Source organism: Colletes latitarsis, chromosome 11, assembly GCF_051014445.1.
Source record: "Colletes latitarsis isolate SP2378_abdomen chromosome 11, iyColLati1, whole genome shotgun sequence".
Taxonomy (NCBI): domain Eukaryota; kingdom Metazoa; phylum Arthropoda; class Insecta; order Hymenoptera; family Colletidae; genus Colletes; species Colletes latitarsis.
Window position 1 is genome coordinate 18,828,170 of NC_135144.1, and position 23,792 is coordinate 18,851,961.

The 23,792-nt window shown below is 33.3% G+C and overlaps 1 protein-coding gene across 3 annotated transcripts; it reads right to left on the reverse strand.

Annotated features, from left to right (window-relative positions):
• Positions 1-799: 799 nt before the first annotated feature.
• On the reverse strand, positions 800-23,265 carry LOC143348569 (long-chain fatty acid transport protein 4). 3 transcript variants are annotated; one of them, XM_076778930.1, is made up of 11 exons: positions 23,050-23,265; positions 21,752-21,990; positions 8,707-8,857; positions 8,191-8,428; positions 6,883-7,108; positions 4,024-4,222; positions 2,938-3,130; positions 2,714-2,860; positions 1,899-2,036; positions 1,629-1,786; positions 800-1,504 (listed from the first exon to the last, which is right to left on the reverse strand). In XM_076778930.1, the coding sequence occupies exons 2-11, from the start codon at positions 21,940-21,942 to the stop codon at positions 1,196-1,198; spliced, it is 1,950 nt and encodes a 649-aa protein (XP_076635045.1). In that variant the 5' UTR covers positions 21,943-21,990; positions 23,050-23,265; the 3' UTR covers positions 800-1,195. The 3 variants fall into 3 exon arrangements, with proteins under 3 accessions (XP_076635045.1, XP_076635046.1, XP_076635047.1); XM_076778931.1 differs by having other exon boundaries at positions 23,130-23,153; XM_076778932.1 differs by lacking the exon at positions 23,050-23,265 and adding an exon at positions 22,877-22,987.
• Positions 23,266-23,792: the final 527 nt, after the last annotated feature.

Sequence of the window (23,792 nt, forward strand, 5' to 3'; positions counted from 1 at the left end):
TTGTTTTCACTATATATCTTAATTTATCGTTATAGAATAGATCGTATATAATAAATTCTAATTCTATTACTTCATCTTTCATTTGTTTTTCGTACATTAGTATTTGGACAAGATCTATACATATAATACAAAAAAATTGATCTAGATTGGAGATCATATTCGTTAAAGGTTTTTTTTTAATTGCTAAGTGACTATTTACATCATTATTAGGACCGAGTGTAAGAAGCAATCTATAATAACAGCATACTATATTAATGAAGTAAAAGACATACGGTATGTAAGTACATAGATCTGTTAACTATTATAATCTATCAATTGTTTTAGAGGTAAAAAGGAAATTTTATTTTCTTGAATACACTACTTTTTTGTAATAGACATACAATTATTTATTATTTGACTTATAGATAATAACAGAAAATATTGTAACTTGAATAATGCTAAAATAATTGATAGATTATTGGGTTAAATTTCATTGAAAATATATTTCATTATAGTGTCTATTCAAATTGCTTAGATTCTATTTATATAATCTTACGTCTTACATAATTGATTCTATTGATAATGCGATTAAGAATAAATGGAGCAATTGTGAATTGAAATAAATGAATTAAATATAAATATTTACATTTAATGTAAATATAATATTTTTTAAATTAAATATTACAAATGTAACATTATTAATTTATTTACTTTAATAACCACACAGAGAATAAAATTTTGTGAAATTTTGTTTCTTATTTACCATGTATGGATATGAAAGGATTTATGTGCTCTGTAAATAAGGTTACTTCGTAGAAAATCAATGTTACATGTTATTTATGGTTTTATTTAGACTACTTTTCTATCTACAATGCCATTCATTCATTCGTTTAAAAATGTACAGAATATTTATAAAATATACAGGAACATGTCACCTTATTCGTTCGCTTTAATGTGACTATTGGCAAAACCGAATTGGCTTTTCGTGACAGAAATTCCTTACTACACAAGCTACCCTTGAGCTTTCATAAAAATAACATTATCCAAAAACTTCTACCTAAATTCTATGGTTTACGTAATATTATAAAATCCTATGCGTTGTATCTACAAGGCGCGTGCATAAAGTCATGTTCATGTAATAAAAAAAATTATACATCTAACTTTTAAAAAATATTTTCAACACTTAGAAGTTATTCATGAAGCATTAATACAACGACTAGAACTTCTTTGAACCGGATATGATCTCTTGGTAAAGTTCAGGTGTAATCTCGATGTACTCCTTGCTTCCAGATAGGAAGTACACTTTGTCTTTTATTTTACTTGGATCAAAGCCTTCCTTCTGAAGATCTAGTTTCTTTAATTTAAATGTTCCTGTTATTTCAAGTTCCTTCACGATTCGTAAGAAAATTGGTCTCGCGTAAGCCGGAAGTGTTTTTTCCAAGCCTTCCGCAAGGGCTTTGAAATCTAGCAGACTATCTGGATCGACAATCGCTGCCATACCTGCTCTTCCTTCCATTCCAGGTACCTTAAATAATGTTAACAATTATTTAGTAAATAATTTTATAATTTTAATTTATTTATTTTTTTTAATTAGTTTATTTTTTGAGAATATATACGCAGTAAAAAAACGAATTTCTAAAAGCACAAACCTGAACCCCATAGACAATAACATCCCGAAGATCTGCAATGCTGCTTAGAATACCTTCCACTTCAGCAGTAGAAACATTTTCACCTTTCCATTTAAACGTATCTCCTACTCTGTCTTTGTAATAAATGTAACCGCACTCATCTTCTATTAAAATGTCACCTGAAAACGAGAACATAGAAATAATTTTACAATCGCGTACCATAAAAGAGGAATCGTTCCGAAACAAAATGTTGTTAGTAAGTTATAATTATCATATGCAAATACTACTTACCAGTTAGGAAGGCCTTGTCGCCTTTAACAAATACATTCTCTATTGTCTTCGTTTCCGACGCTTGTTTGTCTAGGTATCCATTAAACTCTCTCGACGCATTTCCTTCTTTTATCAATCCTATTAACATTCCTGGTTCATCTAGATTATAAAAAAGATATATTTGTTTAGATCAGATAAGATATCTTGATGATTTTCATAGATGATAAAAGTAACAAAGAACCAAAATTTCAATAGTGATTTTATGCTTTCATTGGCTATGTGGTTTATAAATTATCAACGTGATAATAGCCCTTTTTTACATATACAGTGTTCGGCAGCCCAAGAAAAATTTTAATAGGAGATTCTAGAGACCAAAATAAGACGAAAATCAAGAATACCAATTTGTTGATCGAGGCTTCGTTAAAAAGTTATTAACGTTTAAAGTTTCGCCTGTAGAACGGCAATCTGAGAACAGCTGCGTGCGCATAACAGTGGTTCTCACTCAGAAAACTAAGGCTGTCGATACGTCAGTAAGTAGAGTTTCTCAAGATGAGTGAGAACCACTATCGCGCGCACGCAGCTGTACACAGATTGCGTATCCACAACCGCAACTATAAACGTTAATAACTCTTTAACGAAGCCCCCATCAACAAATTAGTATTCTTGATTTTCGTCTTATTTTGGCCTCTAAAATCTCCCATTAAAATTTTTAACTAACAAGTATAGCAACTTCTGAAGCGGAGTTGTATTTGATTTAGGGAATTAAAAAATCATGTTATTTCATCTAAACTTAATCTTCCATTTAAGATGTTAACATTACTATATTATATTCTTACTTATATTTGCTCTTATGCACAATCCATTTGAACCCCTAACTGGCTCGTACGTGTCGTTATTTACTCGAATGATTGCCACAGGATGAAATGCCCTGGGTACAATTAGTGGTACAAAGCCAACAGCGCCGGTTCGACCATCCAAATTCACTGAATAATAATAAATAAATAAATAAATATACCTTACTCGTGCATGGTAAGTGCAGCATCAAAACATTTAATCTCACCGATATTAGCGTTTCCCTCGCTTGACCCGTAGAATTCGGTAATTCGATTGATCTTGAAGCGTTCGGCGAAGTCGCTCCAGATCTGTGGTCTCATGCCATTTCCAAACATAAGCCTCAAACGGTGTGCAGTGTCTTCCGGCCGAGGCGGAGAATTAAGCAAGTAACGGCACATCTCGCCAATATATTGCGCTGCCTGGACAACAAAATTATATATTGATAAGAAAAATGTAGAAATTGAAACAGTCCTTTAAAAATATAAGAATCTTATGAAAATGGTATTAAAAAAAACTCGTGAAATAAATCACTTTTCGTAAGAACATTAACGTTGAGTTTATTTGAGATAAGAATGCACGAATTTTCCATTCAACCTAATAGATGTTCACAATAATGAAATGTTTTATTATTTATTTTCTTATTCCTTTATTATACAGGGTGCTCGAGAATGTAAAATAGTGGTCTTTTCATATGGAGCTTAGACACAGTGTAGCACAATTAGCAATTGTAAGTGAAATCGCCAAGACTGGATCAATGCCTACCGATGCCCTAATCGCAGTTTAACGACACACCATTTAATTACTGACAAGACATTGATACTTAATAAACGCTGAATATGATATAAGAGTACTTTTCATTGCAGTAGATCAAAAGTACCATTCTTTCACGAGAAGAAGGCACAGAGTGTTTACATCCCCACTCCTGTTGCAATTCGCTGACTCACAGGCATTGATCGAAGACAGAGACGAAGATCGATGACGGCCAATCAGCAAACTGCAGCAAGAGTGGGGATGTAAACACGCTGTGCTTTCTTCTCGTGGAAGGACGATACTGAACTCGATAGCTACATTAAGGCGCATACCGTTGCTTCGAAAACTAATGTAATTTCCAAAATTAAAAATATATCATTGTCTTCTTTAATACTATAATAATAATAATAATGACACTATAGCGATACTTCGTTATTTTTATGGCCCAGCAAGCATCACTGGAAAAACTCTATACTGGCCTGAGCACGTGCTTATTTTTCTTGCTGGTTGATCCAGCCCTGGAAATCGCTATAAAGTGTATAAACATTGTAAAGCCACCTACGGTACATTTATATTTGATGCAATCTGTCCAATAAGCTGTCACTGAAAACTTGCTCCTCAAGACGGTTGGTATACCTTTTAGAATCGCGAAACCTATTCCTAATATACCACCGGCTGTATGGTACAGTGGATTTGGATTGTACAAGATATCGTCCGGTTTCAACCCTAGCAAGTTAAATGGCAATACAGCTAGCAAGTATCTGAAAACAAAGAATTCAATTCTCGTTAGTTCCTCCTTACTTGGCAACGTTGATGTAATATTTTAATTTCAAATACGACAATTACGTATTTTATTATATTCTTTATAATAGCAACAAAGCATAATTTGCTTCAACGAAATCAACTACATTCCTCTGCAATTCTAATACCCATTATTGGAATTTACGTTAGTAAGTAATTATTTTCTTATTCGGATAATTTTATTCGCTTCAGACAACTCGGGTAATTCCTGAACGTCGATGGTAATAGTTATTAGATTTTTTTTTTTAGTTTTCTTCTGTAAACGCGTCCAGCAGTTTTACCACCTTTCACTCGTGCCTCGAAGCAGTTCAATCGTAGAGAAGAAATTCAATGTAAATCGCGATCAAAGTTGTCGTGGATAAAAAGTTACATTATTTTATTAGTTAAACAGTTGTAATACAGCTAGGCAGGAAGCAGCCTTGCATAAAGCCACTACATTTACATTGTAATCCCATTCTCGACGAGTCGTAAGGCTTTCCTGAGAGGATTATAGATCATTTATACGCTCGGTAGGGAGATAATTCATTCCGTCCACGAGACGATGTCTAAATGAATGTTTAAAAAACATTTCGCGGAAATATTAGTCCCCTAAAAGTTCATTGTCTCCTACATACAGTCAGTCACGAAAATAAGCAACAATTTCATATAATATTATGTTCATTTATTAATATGTACGATATTATTAATTAATCTATACAGGGTATTCGACCACCCCTGGGAAAAATTTTAATGGGGGATTCTAGAGGCCAAATTAAGACGAAAATCAAGAATACCAATTTGTTGATCGAGGCTTCGTTAAAAAGTTATTAACGTTTGAAGTTCCACTCGTACCGAATTTTTTTCTCGAAAATGCGCAGGATTTCGGGGGTAGATCTATTCACCAAAAATGATTGTAATTGACCCCCGCAACCAAAAATTATTTTTTTAGAAGTATCCATTCCAGTTTAATACATAATAATAAATGAATATAATATTATATGAAATTGTTGTTTATTTTCTTTAAAATTACTATTTTAGGGGGTGTACAAAGACTTTCGTGACTGACTGTAGTTTCGATATACCTACTTTATTATCTACTCGAGATTTTACTAACTCTATTATATCGTATAGGGTTCATTTGTCAAATAAAAATTTGAAACAAAAAAAAAAAATTCTAATTTCGCCACGATTATACATATCACAGGACATATTAAAATTAAGTTACTTTAGTATCTCTGGTATATGTATAAAAGAGAAAAGTGTTGCTTACGGGAGTCGTATGGCTTCGAGTGGGGACGTAATACTGGCAACAATGTATAGAAAAGCGTAGAGGTGATTTGAAAGTCAATTTTGCTTTTTTAAATTAGCGTTTATATTACAAATATTGATCAACACATTGACCTGCCACGCCATCTACACGTGGACTTCTCATTAAGGAGCTCTCATTAAGACACTAATTTTTTGATTTTTTTTTTTCAATAAAAAATATCATTTTATAAATATTTTGAATGCACGTTATATCATAGGATATTTCTTGAAAGGTATGCGGAGAAATTTCTTATGGCATGACTTATGGGATTGATCTGATATATTTAGAAAATATTTGAACTGTTCGAATATTCGAATACAGAAAACTACGACAAATAGTCCCAAGACCCAGTTGAAATTATTTATGTACACTGCTTAAAATAATCGAAGGCTTGTTTAAACGAGTGCCGTTCAAGATAATTTAAAAGCTCTAACGTATTATAATAAGTGTACCCTCGATAGAAACTATTATATTATATTAATATTGGAAATATGCTTCTCTGCGGCAAATGGCGGAAATGATATTCGTCTATCTAGGTGTGGTCAACTATTCGATTGCAAATGCGTAGGTATGCGAAAATTATCGAACTGGATATAATCTGGGTATAACATTCTACAGAAATATTGTTTTAACGTATCGTCCGTAACTGACCTACATTTGCTGGTCGATATTTTTACATAATGAATCAACTCTTGTGTTAACGATTATAGTAAATCCTTGGTTATAGTGTCCAATAATTCTCGAACCTTGACCACATCGTGTGGCTGAAATTCATTCTAAATTGACAGAAACAAATACGTCACAATACTTTTCGACACATTGTTTTTAAAACATTTATGGTGTAGTAAATGCGGCTTAAAAAATATCTTATTTAAAATTTACTTCATCTTATTAAAATGTAATTTTGATGAAATGTTGATCAACCTTGATCAAACCTAAAATTTCTGCCGTATTTATTATTACTTTTAAGTGAAAAATCACCCATTTCATTTATACTTCTATAATTCTTAAATTACAAAAGATATGGAAAACAATTACAAATAAAAGTTTCATTTATAATGTACAAATTTCCAAATGCAGTGCAACTTCGATTTACAGCAATTTTTTGCAATCTAAGAGTTATATAAGTATCTATAAAATGAGCGAGTCAAAGAGATTTCTCTTAAAGTCTCAAGATGGCGGTAACGAAATACGGAATAGTTTTTAGATTTGGGTCAATGAGTAGATCAATACTTCTGCATAGTTTTATAAAAATCGGTATTCTACGGTTTGCGATGTTTCCTTAAAAGACGCACACATCCATCGCCATAGTTAGAAAATGAATCCTTTTACCTGGAGTTGGGAACTATTGCCACTTTTGGCAAACCGGTGGTGCCGCTTGTGTAAATGTACATCAGCCTGTCTCTGTAGCTAGGTTCTACGTCCACCACCGGCTCCTCGGTGCTGGCTTCCGACAGTAGTTTATTCAGATCGTGCACACCATCTTCGCACGTTTTTGATTTACTCAGCACCTTGTATCTCACGATACCGGGTACTGTGTCCTTAATGTCATCGATGGCTAAAAACAGACGTGACATTTTACACAATTTTCCACCGTTTTATTAGCAATTAACAGGGTGTTCTGAGCTATTCTCGTAACCGCCATATTTGTTATTCGTTTGTTCAAGTTACATTCGTACGAAGCTATTCCTTGCAATCATGGAGAGATGCACGCTTCTTTTTACAAACGACAAGATTAATTTTTTATTCAGTCGCGTTGTATGAATAATTACAAATTCTGGTACTGCTGTTAAACAAATTGTCCCAGATTTCTGACACGCTCCATCAATATAATTTTAGCATTTTCTGATTAATCGTACATTTGTGTTACCGAAGAGGTCCGCTTATAAATTAGAGATCCGGTTATCGTAAATGGAAGAACAAGTATTTATTCGTTGTATAGACGATAGAACTACCTATTACGTACTAGGGACTTCGATCTTGTAAATCTTCTACAAATACACGTGTACAATATGCAATGACACACGCGTGCACGGTGTCCGCCCATAAATGATTGAAGTTACAAAAAAGTTCAATAAGAAATTTTTCACAACTTTAAGTTAGTCACAAGGTGCATGTAACTTGTTTTTCACTTTATCCGTGACCTTCCCGAGTTACCAGGTATAATTTAACTTTTTGCCGATCATAATGATTATGCGCATAAAATTATTAAGACTAATTAAGAATTACCGCTGTTATTTATTTTTTTTTTTTGTTTCAAATTTAAAAAGAAAACTAACGTTAGGGATCATGTATAAGTTAGCAATTTTAATACAATACAAATTACTGTAAACCGTCTTTAAAATATTCACATAATCTTGGCTATTTATAAAAAAATCGCACAATATCTTCTATACGTCTTATAATATTTTACGTTTCTCGATGCCTTCTCATAAACGAGTTTAATAAATATTACTCCTTTTCAAGAGATGTTTTACCGTGGTCGCGAAGCGGTAGATACAAAACGTAACAAACACGATATCTTCAAACAAGTACTTATTTGGATTCCGTGCAAATGACGCTGACAATTGTTCCTTGCATTAAACGCTATCTATTTTTTCCCTCGGTGTCTATAATTATTTTACTCGTCTCTTTACTCACCAGACGTGTATTCCTCGACGTAAATAATACTTTTGACTTGAGCGATACGGAGACAATGGATCAAAGACTGAAGTCGTAAATTTGTGTTGATTAGAGCCGTAACGACACCGAGTTTACCCAGGCCAAGCCAAACAGCGGCATACTCTGGCCTGTTTGGCATCATCAAAGCTACGGCGTCCCCTTTAACGTATCCAGCTTTTTGAAACACGGACGCTATCTGGTTGCTATATCTGTTAATCTGCAAATTACAATTTCTGCTTGTTAATTTTAATGAAAATATCGCAGTATGTTCGTTACAATCAAAATATTTAAAAAAAAACAATGCATCCTCCTTCGTATAAAAGTTTCTCGATTTCAAGGGGGGGATACAAACATTCTGTTTAATTTTTTATTCGTTAAACGGACAATCGAGCGATTTGTAAAATAAAAAATTAGATTTGTAGGAAGATGCTCGACGAATAGTTGTAGTTTCTTTTTAAAGCTGACGATTCTACCACTAATATGGCATGAACGTACGTCAGAATTCGTCCAAATGCGATCCTCGAAAATGAAGCAAGGCTTGTACGGGTCACTTTCCACTCTTTTCTTAAAAATTTTCGCGACGGTCATGTTGTTTCGACGTTGCACCTTCATCTCGAGTTCAGCCCTGATAGCACGGTACAGGAATCTGGAATGTAAATTTTTAACTTGTGTAATTAATCCGTTTAATATAAAATTCAAAATTGTGTGTTTGTGATTCCCCCTCTAACTACTACTATCCTTGCTTAATGAAGATTAAATTGTCTTTCGTTGTTCTTTACGTCCTGACGAAAAGTATAGATTGCTTAAATAGGGCTTCTGCTTCACCCGGTTAAGTGAATTCGAATCGAACCTGGCCATTTTCACATATCCGGGCAGGTCAGCGTTTTCGTTTCTAACACTGTCGTTTGTTTTTGTGTCGAGCTGAAAATGCACCTTGCATGTAGCGTATGACGAGGAGAATAAACGAAATACACTGAAAGTGAGCGATATAGAGCAGCAGACTCGGATTATCTGCGTCCGGCGGCTCACAATCGAGAGCGATAGAGAATGTGTTAAGGTGAGTCATTCGTCAATTAAAATGGCAACATTTGAAAATGGAGAAGAAAAATATATTTACGTAACATCTGTATGCTGCATAGGATTAGGAAACATTAATTATTCAATCGACACGCAACGACAAAGTTGTAGTAAATATCGCTAAAGGCTAGAACTTTAATAGCGAGCATAACTCGCCTAACTAGAAGTAGGATTATTCGAGCATTTGATTAATATTTTTCCACTACCCAACTCTCGAGAAGCAAATGGCTTCTGATACGATATTTTATTAAATTCTTAATACAATAATATTGCGTACAAAATTTTCTTTTCTGGGCCAAAGGTATTTTCGAATATTTTCGATTATAATTTCACGAATATATTATGAATGGACTGGTCGTGCTTTTCTGAAGGAAATAAGTCCAAACATACATTAGATTACTTTTGAAAAGTAACGAAGAAAAAGTGTGTAATTTAAATTTAAAAACTATGAAAGAAATTTGTTAATATATCTACATTGTTTTCAATAAAATTCATATGCATTAATATCAATGATGGTCTGTTGACAAAATTTGATAACACTTGAGGCTTAATTTTTATTTTTATCGGTATGCACAATTGAATTATAATAAATATCAGTAAATAACAACAGATAAAAAGAGAAAAATGTATAGTATTGTACTATCTCTGTTATAAATAAATTTTTGCGAATATTGATATTGATAACAATAGTTTATCAAATGTTAAAACGTTCAAAGAGTTTTTAGAAAAAAGAATGCATAACATCTTCAAGGTTGCAGAAGCTTAAAAGCAGCGTGGTAATTTATATAATTTAATAATCCGATATTGATGTCCATATTAAATTTGTACGCGTTTGTAAAGTTCTTTTTAATTTGAATAATTTCTGTTCAAAACAATGTCTAAAATAATCCACGTAATAAGAGGTTATAGAAGTGTACATATGTAGTTTCCCTGATAAATGTCGCAAGACGCGTCTGACAATAGACATCCGTTTTCCCTTACACTCTTACATCTTACTTCTTTCTCGTACTTCAAGTATACAGGTCGATCGTACCTAGCTCTGTGTATCGTTTAGCGTAAGCAATATGGTAAAAATTAAAAAATCCCTAGTCTTACATAAATTTATAATTTTTTATATGTTTCTCCTAATTCGGTACTCTGGACAGTAACAATTGTACATTTCTTTGTAAGGTTTATAAAAATCTGTAGTTTAACATAACTAAATTTATAATTTATTTCGATTCTACAGGGTGTTCGGCCACCCCTGGGAAAAAATTTAATGGGAGATTACTAGAGGCCAAAATAAGGCGAAAATCGAGAATACCAATTTGTTGATGGAAGCTCCATTAAAAAGTTATTAACAATTAAATTCAAAAATTTCAAATCGTTCTGGAAAAATTATTTTTGGTTGCAGGGGTCAATTATAAGTATTTTTGGTGAATAGACATATCCCTGAAATCCTACCCACTTTCGAGAAAAAAAATCGAGAAGGTGTTGAAATTTTTTGGCAGAAAAAAAAATTTTTCAAACCGTTTTAAAAAAATTATTTTCGGTTGCAAGAGTCGATCAGAATCATTTTTGGTCATTACACATACCCCCGAAATCCTACTCAGTTACGAGAAAAAAATTCTTTACCGAAAATCTAATGTGAGGCCAGAAATACTTCCCTGAAATTTCATGCAAATCTTTAAAACGTCATAACTTCTGAACGGATTGAGCGATTTTAATTTTCAAAAACGCAAACGACGCGTATTTAGATGAAGAATACGTAGAAATCGCAAAAATATTCGAAAAGTTGGTCCTTGACCCCCCAAAATGAGAAAACCCCATAAAAATGGTTCAATTCTCAAACAGCCATAACTCCTACAATAGTGAATATATTTCAATGAAACTTTTTTCTGAAGTAGAGCTCATGGGTACCTATAAAAAAGTATTAGACAACTTTTCTGTAGGACGTCAAACAAAATTACTAAATATCGAAAACGAATTTTTAAGAAAAATCCTCAGGGGGGTAGGTGCCTAAATTTTCGACGAAAAAAAAAAATTTCAAATCGTTCTAGAAAAATTATTTTTACCTAGAGGGGTCAATTGCAATAATTTTTGGTCATTAGACATACCCTCGAAATCCTACCCACTTTCGAGAAAAAAATTTGAGAAAGTGTGAAATTTTTCGACAAAATTAAAAAATTTCAAATCGTTCTGGAAAAATTATTTTCGGTTGCGGGGGTCAATTACAATAATTTTTTATGAATAGACCTACCCCCGAAATCCTACTCATTTTCTAGAAAAAAATTCAGTACGTGCGGAACTTCAAATGTTAATAACTTTTTAATGAAGCCTCAGTCAAGAAATTGATATTCTTGATTTTCGTTTTATTTTGGCCTTTAGAATCTCCCACTAAAATTTTTCCCAGGGGTGGTCGAACACCCTGTATATTAATACATAATAACAATTGTAAATGTGTTTGTAAGGTTCATAAAAATCTGTAGTTTAACATAACTAAATTTATAATTTATTTCGATTCTATATTGGAGTCTTCTTCAGTACTATAAATAGTAACAATTGTAAATTTGTTTGTAAGGTTCATAAAAATCTGTAGTTTAACATAACTAAATTTATAATTTATTTCGATTCTATATTGGAGTCTTCTTTGGTACTATAAATAGTAACAATAGTAAATTTGTAAGGTTCATTGAAGGTTCAAAATCTTTAGTTTAACATAAATAAATTTATAATTTGTTTCGATTCTATGTTGCTGTCGGTACTATAAACAGTAACAATTGTAAATTTGTTTACAAGGTTCGTAGAAAAATATTTTTACTGGGAACAACTTTTAAAATAATACACGCACGAAAGGTTGCAGTGAGGTATGTTCTCGTAATATAGTCCTCGTGATATAGGTTACGGGCTGTGTCTGATAATAGACAATCCGTTTCCACATGTTCTCTTACACCTAGTTTCTTCCCCGCACACTAAACGCGTAGGTCAATGGTGTGTCGCTATATTATGTTGCTGCAAAAATTCATCGAAATAAACAAAGCTTCAAAAAAATATACTCTATCAAATAAGCCAAAAAATAATTGCATTTTTTCCCCAACAGTTGACGATACATGTCTTTCAATGTAACTAACTTCATTTTCAACAGCTAAAAAAATTAATTCTTATGGCGAGATGTTAAGAAAAATTAATTTCGATAGGGTCCATAAATTTCGATCGAATTAAAAGAAGTGCAACAAATTTTAAATTGAGCAGCATCTTAGAATAAAATTTTTTTAAATTACTTGAAAATAAAAAGTTGTCATAGTATATTTTACGAATTTGATCAACGTGTTAAGGGTTTGGTAAAATTTTGAATAATATCAAGGATGAAAATATGTATATGTATAGTTCATTAAATGTTCTACGTTGCAACTCTTATTGTTATAGTATCGAGGCATTTGATAACATTTTGACCCAAAGATCATCGCATGTACTTTACTCTTTGCCCAGTCACAAGAGGATAGGACACAAAACGATCAGCCTTGTCATTTTTTTAAAGAGACGTCTCGTGCAATAAGATGAAAAGAAAGGTCTGTAAAAACATATTCGTTAGAGAATACGCGTAAAAACTTGTTGCAACGCAATTAATGCCGCGCAATGTGCATTAGACAAGCACCGAACGAGGCTCAGAAAATAAAAAAATGGTGAAGTTTCTTCAGACTTGTTTGTCAAAGATAAGTAGACTAAACAACGATTTATTAATAACAATGCTCATACGTTACGGTGATATCACTAGTGAACTTTGAAAGGAAAGCTCAATTCTTGAGAATTGCATTGCACGCCTGCGAAAACCGGACTAAACACATGAAATTAACAATTCAAATTGTATTATAAGAGGTGACCCATTTCGATCTGTTGCACCGAAAAGATCGTCGGATAAAAGTCGAGCGGTTTCCGGGGCAACCGATGCGAACAAGTTGGTGAAAAATATAACTTTACATTAGCAAACGATAAAACTTGCACGCAAAACTGTTCTTAAAAAAAATGTAAGAAAAGAGAGAATTGATTTTTTTAAAGGTTTACGGTATAATCGCTCCTTAGAATCTATTAGATCTTTTATAAAGTAAATACATCTTATCGATATTGTGCCATTTAGTAATTTTGTTTAATAGTAATTTAAAAAATATTTCTTACTATGTATTCTATTTTTACGCGACGATAATTAAAGAGTCTAGACATCAAATACATACGTATTTATACATACACGTATACATACGTGATACATAACTCATGAATGAGTACCAAAGTCGTAAGTACTGTGTATTCCATGACCTAGAGATAAACTATTGACGCTATACGCACAAAGAGACTGCGAGTATCTTTCATTAGTAGCTGTATCTGTTCAACGGATGATATCTTTGTACGCTTATTTGAAATTCGATATTACATTTAAACCAATTACCTCGTGCACATGAATGTTTGAAGATAAAATGACGAATAATTTATGCATTTATAGCATACAGTAAATATTTGTAAAATACATAAAAATATAGAACGCATATAAAATACACGCACACACGTCAAATTGTATAAAATACAGTGTAGATTATCGTAAACCATAAAACAGCGAAACTAGTTTCTACTTTGTACAAAATCAATCTTTACGCTCAAGGTCCACTAATAATATATAAATTGTTAACTGATTTTTTTCATTATCATTACGGGGAACAAAGTTTTCAATTTTTCAATGTTTTCATATTTCAATCATGTACAGTACGTTGACTTGCGGATGACTCGAGGGGCTACTCTTATAAAATCATTATTCAATGTATTGTTAGTAAATGCTATTACATCATCGTCACCCTATTTGCATTATATTATGATTTTATAAGAATAGTATTGACAAAAGGTCAATATGTATTTAAAATTTTAGACGAATATTCATCAAAAGGTCAATACAACACGCACAATAGAATTTCTTCTTTTATCATATAAAAATTACAATACAATAATGAAAGTATACTCTGTTCAGAGGAAAATCTACGACGTTCGATACTCGATAAAGACGTATTTCGTAAGGAATAAACATACTTAAACGTATCATTTTTTATAACAAAACAAATATATTTGTTTAATATTTGAAAGATTATTTCGTATCGCTGAAAATAACCAGCATACTCTGTGCATGACTGATAATCCATATCTCACTGTCAATTTGCACCAAGTCGACTTTATCCCTAAAACTACTGGAATTTTCTTTGACTCCATCCATTTCAACATTAACATGCTTACAATCTTTTAATTATTAATTTGTACTTAACTGATTAACGATTATCATATAAATGCAAATAATATATTGCATATACAATTTTCCATGTATATGCATATCTCATAATACAGTAATTTTATTGCTTTCGGTAGATTATTCGACAGAACATATCCATAGATAAACCAATCATTTATTATGCGTTTTCTATTGTCTCTACGCTTCTGTTTATAATATGCAATATTCTTTATTAGAAGAGGTTAAGTTTTGTAATAGCATTTTTAGCGGTACTTCGTGTCTCTTACGTCTCATCTAATTATATTTTAGGTTCATATACTGGGTGGTCTACGCAACTCGCGCGTGCATAATTTGAAAAGGCACACAATGTATTGCATGTATTTTTTTTATAGACAAGACATATTTTCTTTTTTTTTTTTCTATGAAATGTTATACTTTTTATACCGAAATATGGGCATTGCTTGACATTATTTCCACAATGTATTGCACGTATGTTTTTTTATAGATAAGATGTATTTTTTAGGGTATTTTTTTTCTATTAAATGTTATACTTTTTATACCAAAATATGGGCATTGCTTGACATTACTTCCACAGACACGTTTTGTGCGATACGTATCAACGATGTTTGCGATACAGAATGATTAACGTGTCTCGACCTTAAAGTGTTTCGAGCATCAGTTTCGTGATGCCATCACGCACGCGCGTCTCGGTTATCCACTTCTTTTGCCTAACGGTCCTTTTCGGCCAACATGTGTAGCCTTGCGCGGGTCAGTGACCGACCATAATCCGAGAAACTGTACCGTTCTGTGTATTGGCGTCCAAAACGCTATAATGGAACGATAACGCATGATAAATACAAATTTTTACAAGACACCAGATGTATTATACGTACGTACATACGTTTCTAAAAATGATCAACGCTATTTTCAAATTTTAATTTAAAATTATTTTCAAAGTTTTGTTATTCATCCTCGACAACGTGGTATTAAAAATAATGCAAAGGTATTGAAAGTCACTGTTTGGTCGAAATAAAATATTACAGAATATTATAATAAAATAAAATAATAGAAAAAAGTATTAGAGTGTTTTGTTCGCAATTTTTATATCTTATAATATCGATATATATATAATGTTTTTAAGTATACTTTAGTGATCGGTAAACATAAATGGTAAATTATATAGTAATTGATCAAGTAGATTTATCTTCTTGCAAATGAACTTCCTTCTTGAAATTTCCATATAATAAAATAACTCATTAAAATAGCAGACGTGATAGATCGTATTTAATACATTTTGTTTCTTATTAACCCCGATAACCTCTATCACGGCGTTTGTCGCCCCATTTCCATGGAAGTTTAATATCATTTCTTCAATAATAGAATCATATATAAACATTTAGCTAGAGGACTCAGCGGCAACTTCAACGATTTCACTACTGATTCACTGTTAAACTTTTCCTTCGATAATGTCACATGTATAAGCGATTCATGTGTCGAGAATGGCCTAATTATGTATGTAAAGAAACTAAAGATAATGCTACGCGAACACTTCCGACTTTTAACTATGATTTTACAGACACCGCGTAGTTCATCAAAGGCGGAGCGTTAATTTGATAAACGTCCAAATAATGATCATTGCTTTTGTCGTTCTTTCTCGTAAAAGAAAATAAAAAAAATAAATGAAAATGTATTAAAATATCCACCGTATAATAAGTTTCCATATTTTTTCAATAATAATGAAATATTCTCTCTTTCTATACAGGGTGTTCGGTCACCCATGGGGAAATTTTAATGGGAGATTCCAGAGGCCAAAATAAGACGAAAATGAAGAATATCAATTTGTCGATTGAGGCTTCGTTAAAAAGTTATTAATGTTTGAAGTTGCGCCTGTAGAACGGCAATCTGAGAACAGCTGCGTGCGCGCGATACTGGAACTTTGAACGTTAATAACTTTTTAACGAAGCCTCGATAGATAAATTGATATTTTTCATTTTCGTCTTATTTTGGCCTGTAGAATTTCAAATTAAAAAATTTCGAATCATTCTGGAAAAATTATTTTTAGTTGCAGCGAGCTAATTATTCCGACGTGTTCGTTGAAGAATGCTCCTCTAGATTATATAATAAATATCTTTGTACGTTAATTAACGTAATTACTTGGATATTAATTAACGTAATTACTTGGAATTTTTGGGATATTGAGAAGTAATTTGAGATTTATTTGTTCTTTGGTATCGATTGATAATGACCAAGAAAAAGAAATTTCGTTTTTTGGCCAATTAAAGTAAAAGTATGCGTTATGTTATTTACATTTATTGGTTTAACATTTCGACCCTGTAATTTCGGTATATTTTCGACAGTTATAATAACCCTTAATTGATTTGTATACAAAAAATCTTACTTATTGGCTGCACATTTATGTTATACTTATATATTATAAATATTACAGTAAAATAATAACTTAAGACAAGATAATAAGATCGTTTCAGAATATTGTGTCTTAATTTGTGCTTTCCAAGCGAGACAAATTAAATGTCAGATGATCTAGGGGACAACGACGTAGCTAATGGAGGAAGGAAAGTGTCATAGTGAAAGGAAACTTGGAATTTAGTTGTACAACGATGAAAGTAATTTTCTTCCATCCACGAGAATATTGTAGAAACTGCTAAAGATAGCGAAAATTGAGATCTTCGTCTATCGAAAAGAACCATTCATTTGGACGTGTTTCGAATTAATGCAACGCCATTTTGTGTTCGCGTAGAATAATCTTTATTTAAATACTTCGAAAAATTCTGAAGAGTATTAATATTAAGATTATTGAGGCTGCCCCGGATACTCTTCTAAATTTTTGCATGATTTTAATATCAGAACTGTCAGAGGAACGATATGAAACATTACCATGGACACAGGAAGACGAGTGATAGTGGATATTGAGGTTAGGTAAGAAATAAAATGCATCGAATATAATCTGTCACGCCTGATAATTAAATAGGTCATTCTGCTTTACAAGTTTCATAACAAATCTGAAAAGAAGAACCTACTTCTTCGATTATTATTTTCTCACCCATGTTTGTAACTATTTTCTTAGAACGGAAAGGTAAGTAACAAAATTACTGTTACACACGAACCGATTAAACATTTCAACGCTTTCGTTCCAATTCCTGTTCGGAAGTAGGGTAAATATGCCAGTAGTCGGCCTCTTCAAAAATAAATGTCTGATGATTAAAAAGTAATAACAAAAAAAATAAAATATGCTAGTGACCAATCTGTATTTCCACTTTCGGTATACGTAGTTTCATGCCCCTAGTGGCAACTCTACGAACTACAAAAACTCTTGTTCTGACGGCGATTGGCTAGCTAATAACACGTGGCGAAATGAATTTAGTAACGGAAACAGGAATCTAATACAATGTCTATCGCCAATAAACAGAAGTTTTAAATATTAGTTTACATACGCAATTAGTAACGTTCAAATATGCTACATAAATTGGAGAAATGGCCTTGAATCTCTTCTTTGTTAAAACGTTTTTCGGAAGCTATAACGTTACGGAAAGAAAAAGATAGTGAGCAGAGCATGTATCACGATCTACTTGAGACACGCTCGAGTAGTTTGTTAAGCGATACCCTTAGTTGGGCGTAAGCCGCCAAACGTGTTTTTCTTTACTGAAAAGCGATCCGTCGGCCACAGGGTTGTTTTTAACCCTTTGGCCGGACCGTGCTTGAAATTAAAAGCGCTCGCGTTCCATGGAACCGAGGAATTTATTATTTATCCGCCAAGTTACGAAACACATTCTACAGCTTGCGAAACTCGCGGGGTTTATGTAAAATGATTACTTAATGATTACTTTTCATGTAATAATTTGCCAAGCACGATACCGAATGCATCAACTAACATTGCATTTACCAGAATGGTAACACAGTCTCTCGCCTTTTAACACACTTCACACAAATAACACGCTGTGATGGGTCTGCATATGCTCTCCATAAATAACCATCTACTTTTAGAGGACGCATACAAGATGTCCCGTAACGAATAGTTGAGATAACGTCCACATATCGTAGATATGTATTCATACATCGAAGTAAGATCGAAGATACCTTAAAAAATGTAATAAAAAAGCTTTTATTTTACCCTCGCGCCTTTAATCATTTACTTTTGTTTAATCGAAACAAGCTGAAGTCGTTCAACGATTCTGTACGAAGATCCTCAATTATTTAATTAGTAATTCGATAACATTTCAATGTGTCCAATTATAAATCGTAATTAGGATTACGAAATAGTACTATACTTTTAAGTGGATTTCTCTATAAATTCAAAAATTCTAAAATATATTTAAATAATAAATGCTCGATTGTCCGAACCTCTGAAGTTTCGAAAATATTATGAAGCTGTATCATTATCTTAATCCTGCTCAAACTTTTCCGAATAATGCAATAAATGTTCGTGAGAGTTGTTATCTAAATGTACGTTACATAATTTAATTATTATATTTGTTGTGCAGGGTATTTCGTAATTTGCGATACGAATTAGGTCAGATAGATACGAGTAAACGAAATAAACTTTACATATGTAAATGGCCAAACAAAATAAACAAAATTACATACACCGTTAACTCTTTAAAAATAGTCATCAAATTCTTAATCTTTTTTCAAACCTAGGTATAATAAGTGGTCAAATACTTGTGTCTAGTATTATGCATATGGAAATACTGTTTTTTTTTTACTTAATTAATTAATTAAATAAATCATGTTCTTGTAAAATGAATTAATTAATTAATTTTACAATTAAAATAATTAATTTTAATTAAAAAAACACGATAGAAACATATAGAGGCCAATGGTATCGAGACTTACACCGCAAGTTTTCAAAGTCAATTTTCTTGAAACGTGACCTGTACATTTTCTATATAATTTTTTTGTTTGTCAGTTGTATTACATATCATACATACGTAGGACACCCTGTATACGCGTCTTTCGTAAATAACCGTCCACATTTAGAAAGCGTATATATAAACGTCATGCCTAGTCAAAGGTTTAATCGATTTGGGTTAGATTCGTCTTTATTTATTGTTCAAGAAACTTTGTTCTTCCTATACAATGTAATTAAAATTTGAATTCCATGCTGTAACGATTATAATTATATTATTTTGCGTTTCCCCAATTTTAACCCACAATATATTATTATTTATTTATATAATAATTAAATAAATTGAAAACCAAACTATCAAACAAGAACCAATTTTGTAGTTCGTTTATCGGACTTGATATGGCACGATTTTTTCCTTTGAACAGCATCATATCAGAGGATATTACGTTCAAAGAAAGACTAGCAACACCGGAAAATATGAGTCAAAGAATCATTGCAGAGTATGCTAGAATGAATCCAGAAATTATAAGACGTGCACTTGACGCACTCAAAGACTAGTGGTCATTATTTCGAGCATGCATTATAACGCAAGGATCGTTACTCTGCTATTTTCTATGACCTCCTGTGACCTTGAACGACCTTGTATCTGACCTTGTATACCGACGAATAAAAGAATACGAGTATTTCATTTGAAAAAGATGAAGTCGATTTCGAGATCCCTATTCCTCCGTTCAAAAAAACTGACAAAAGTAAAAGAAGAATATTTCTATAATCGTCAAGTATTTAAAAACACTTTAAGAAATATTTTTTATTACACGAAGATAGCAATGCAACTGGAAATGTACTTTTTCATTTTAAGTTCGGCCGTACATGCGATCGGAATAAGTAATTTTGATAAACTGATATCTATTCAAGAAATTATATACAGTATGTTCGGCCAACCATGGGAAAAATTTTAATGGGAGATTCTAACGGCCAAAATAAGACGAAAATCAAGAACACTAATTTGTTGATGAAGGCTTCGTTAAAATGTTATTAACGTTTGAAGTTCCGCTCGAACTGAATTTTTTTCACGAAAGCGGGTAGGATTTCAGGGGTGGGTCTATTCACCAAAAATTATTGTAATTGACCCCCACAAATGAAAATAATTTTTCCAGAACGATTTGAAATTTTTTAATTTTGTCGAAAAATTTCACACCTTCTCGAATTTTTTTTTCGAAAATGCGCAAGATTTCGGGGGTATGTCTATTCACCAAAAATGATTGCAATTGACCCCTGCAACCGAAAATATTTTTTTTAGAACGATTTGAAATTTTTTAATTTTGTCGAAAAATTTCACATCTACCCGATTTTTTTTCTCGAAAGTGGGTAGGATTTCAGGGATATGTCTATTCACCAAAAATGCTTATAATTGACCCTTGCAACCAAAAATAATTTTTCCAGAACGATTTGAAATTTTTGAATTTAATTGTTAATAACTTTTTAACGGAGCCTCCATCAACAAATTGGTATTCTTGATTTTCGTCTTATTTTGACCTCTATAATCTCCCATTAAAATTTTTCCCAGGATTGACTGAACACCCTGTATATACATATGTAATTATACATATACATCATTTTTCAATGAAGTGAGAAGACCGTAAAAGTAAAATGTTAAGGCAATAATCCCAGACAAGATTGATTCGCCTCATCATTATATCAACGATGGAAACATTAAATTTCCTTCGATAGTAATAAAAAGAAAAATTCAGCGCCATGAATGGAAACAGACCCAATAATAGAACATTTGAATAATGGAGGTTCTACTGTACGAAGTGCGTCGCCCTATTGGGGTGGTTCGTACACCATGAACTTCGTCGAAGACGGACAAACAAAATAAAGGAAAGTGTCGAATGATACAACTTCTACCTACCTTTCAATGACCTTACTTTCTTATAAGTATAACAATGCAAATATTTTTTTGTTTAATTAAATCAATTCTTCTCGTAACTCTGCTGATAAAAGCATTACAAGAATGTGTTCAAAAAATGAATACCGTACAAGATATTTAAACTTTCTCAATATACACGTATACCGTATTCTGAATATTCCGACATGGCATAACAAAAATTGTTTAAACCGTTCCTATGTGTCTTTCGTTCGAAATATCTTAAAAAAAAAATTCATTTTTTCCTCGTAGTTTTATTTTTATCCCGAACGAAACAAGAAGCATGGATCGTCCCGATCGCAATGGCGCACAGTGTGCAGTTTTCGTACACCCGACATGTAATTCCTACAATGGAAAGGTTTCCGAACATTTACAGCCACGCCTCTATCAGCTCGCGTCCAGCAACGACAACAAATCGTTTGAAACTCACCTAACGTCGCGCGGCAGCATCTTGCAAACGATGTACAGCTTCCGATGGAATCTGCAAAGCACCGGAAGCAGCACCAGGGCTAGAAAAATCTGAGCGATCTTGTTGAACCCGGGGAACCCGAGCCTCGTCGCCACGGAGGCAACCATTGCTCCGATGATACCCAGGGCTAACAGTAAAAGTCTGATGTCCATGTTCCAATGTCACCTACTCCACTAAATCCAGGTATTCACACCTCGGAACTGTGAAAGGTAGCACAATCAGATCCTTTTAGATGTCAGAATTGACGCGAGGCATATCACGGACAGTCACCGTGCCTCGTTGCTTTACCACGCGTTAACAGGATGAAACTGATGTAGTTCCAAACTACGCGAGATACAATTGGGGCGCCTCTACCTGGTCGGAATTTTTTTCCTTATTTCGAAGCCACCCTCGTAAATGGGACGAGAACTGTTCGCGTCTTGGAATTACGCACGGTAACACAATTAGTCTCTTTAATTCGGAGCTGCACGAGGCGCGACGATCAATACTCGGCAGTTTAGGGATACGCGAGGCACTGCGATCAGTAGTTCGCACGTCGAGCCTACGCGAAGTACTGAGCGATCGATTCGTTATATTTCGGAATTACACGGGAACGCTATGACAGAACGATCGTGCATTAGGAATAAAATTATTCATTTAAAAATATTACACCGATCAGTACCTCTGAAAGTAATGAATCGTATCGAGTTGTATTATTTTCAGACGTCCCGCAAAAGACGCGACAAACGTACGCTGAATATTTTGGAAAAAATGCGAAATAATTACGTTCGCAGGGTTTACGCTAGGCGTCACGTTCGACTTCTTTGTTTCAAAATTTCATACGGTGCGCCGATCAGTGCTCGATACCATAAGAATACGCGACTTTTTGATAATCAACGAGCGTAACATCGATCCTACGTGGTTAGAAACTAACGGTCAATTTTATACGCATCCGAGCGACACGAAATACCACGAGTTGGGTTTTGTTTTAGTCGTACAACATAACCACGATCGTTCTCTCTCTCTCTCTCTCTCTATCTGTATGTTTCGAAGTTACACGTGCTATGACGAATTATTTGCCTCGTATTTAAAGAACACGCGAAATACCATGATCGAATCCTTCGTATTTGAATGCAGCACAAAGCGTGAGTCGATGTCTCTCGTTACACGAAAGCTGCGCGAGGTATCACAAGCTATTTCTTCCGAATACGGAACTGCATAGAATGCCACTGATCGCGTTCCTTTGTTTCGGAATTACACACGATACGGGGGATCAATACCTTGTAATTCAGGGACAAACGAAGTGTTACGATCGATCCTTTGTGTCTGAGAAACCCGCACAAGCCACCGCAGTCAATACCTCGCGTTTACTGGCGTAGTACCACGCTCGACGACGATATTGACAACACTGACTACAGCCGGCAAGGCTTGCTAACTTAACTGAACAGCAGGCGCCGCGTTCCTACAACTTGGTCACCTCGCTATTGCGCCACCACCAAGAATTATTCCTGTACGGTGGTGCTCATGGCTGCAGAAAATCGAAGTTTTATTTTAACGGGACCCCTACCAATGGCTTTCCTCCGGTTATACACGTTTGCAAACTAGTCACTGAGCATGCTCGAACAGTGCAGAACCTCGTAAATATTGTTTCGTTTCGGGATTTTCGCTTTAGAATTTCCGAGCGTTTCCTCAAATGTTTTCGCTCGGAAAAATAAGAAGAGAACCGAAAAATATAACAAAGAGTATCTTCTAGTTAATGCAATCTCTTTGATTTATTACATCGTATAAATTTATATTTTCAATCCTGGTTCAAATTCTCTTCGGTGATTTTTGTATCTATATTGGAAAATTACTATAATTTTAGGAAAGAGGTTGCACGAGAAATGACTTTTCCAATAAAATAACGCGCTTACATGTATAAAGAATAATATAGTTATGTGTTTGTAATAATTTGTTTATAATACCGACAACGATTAAATACTTGCTAATTTATTTTAATTAATTAAAATATTTTCTCTTTAAA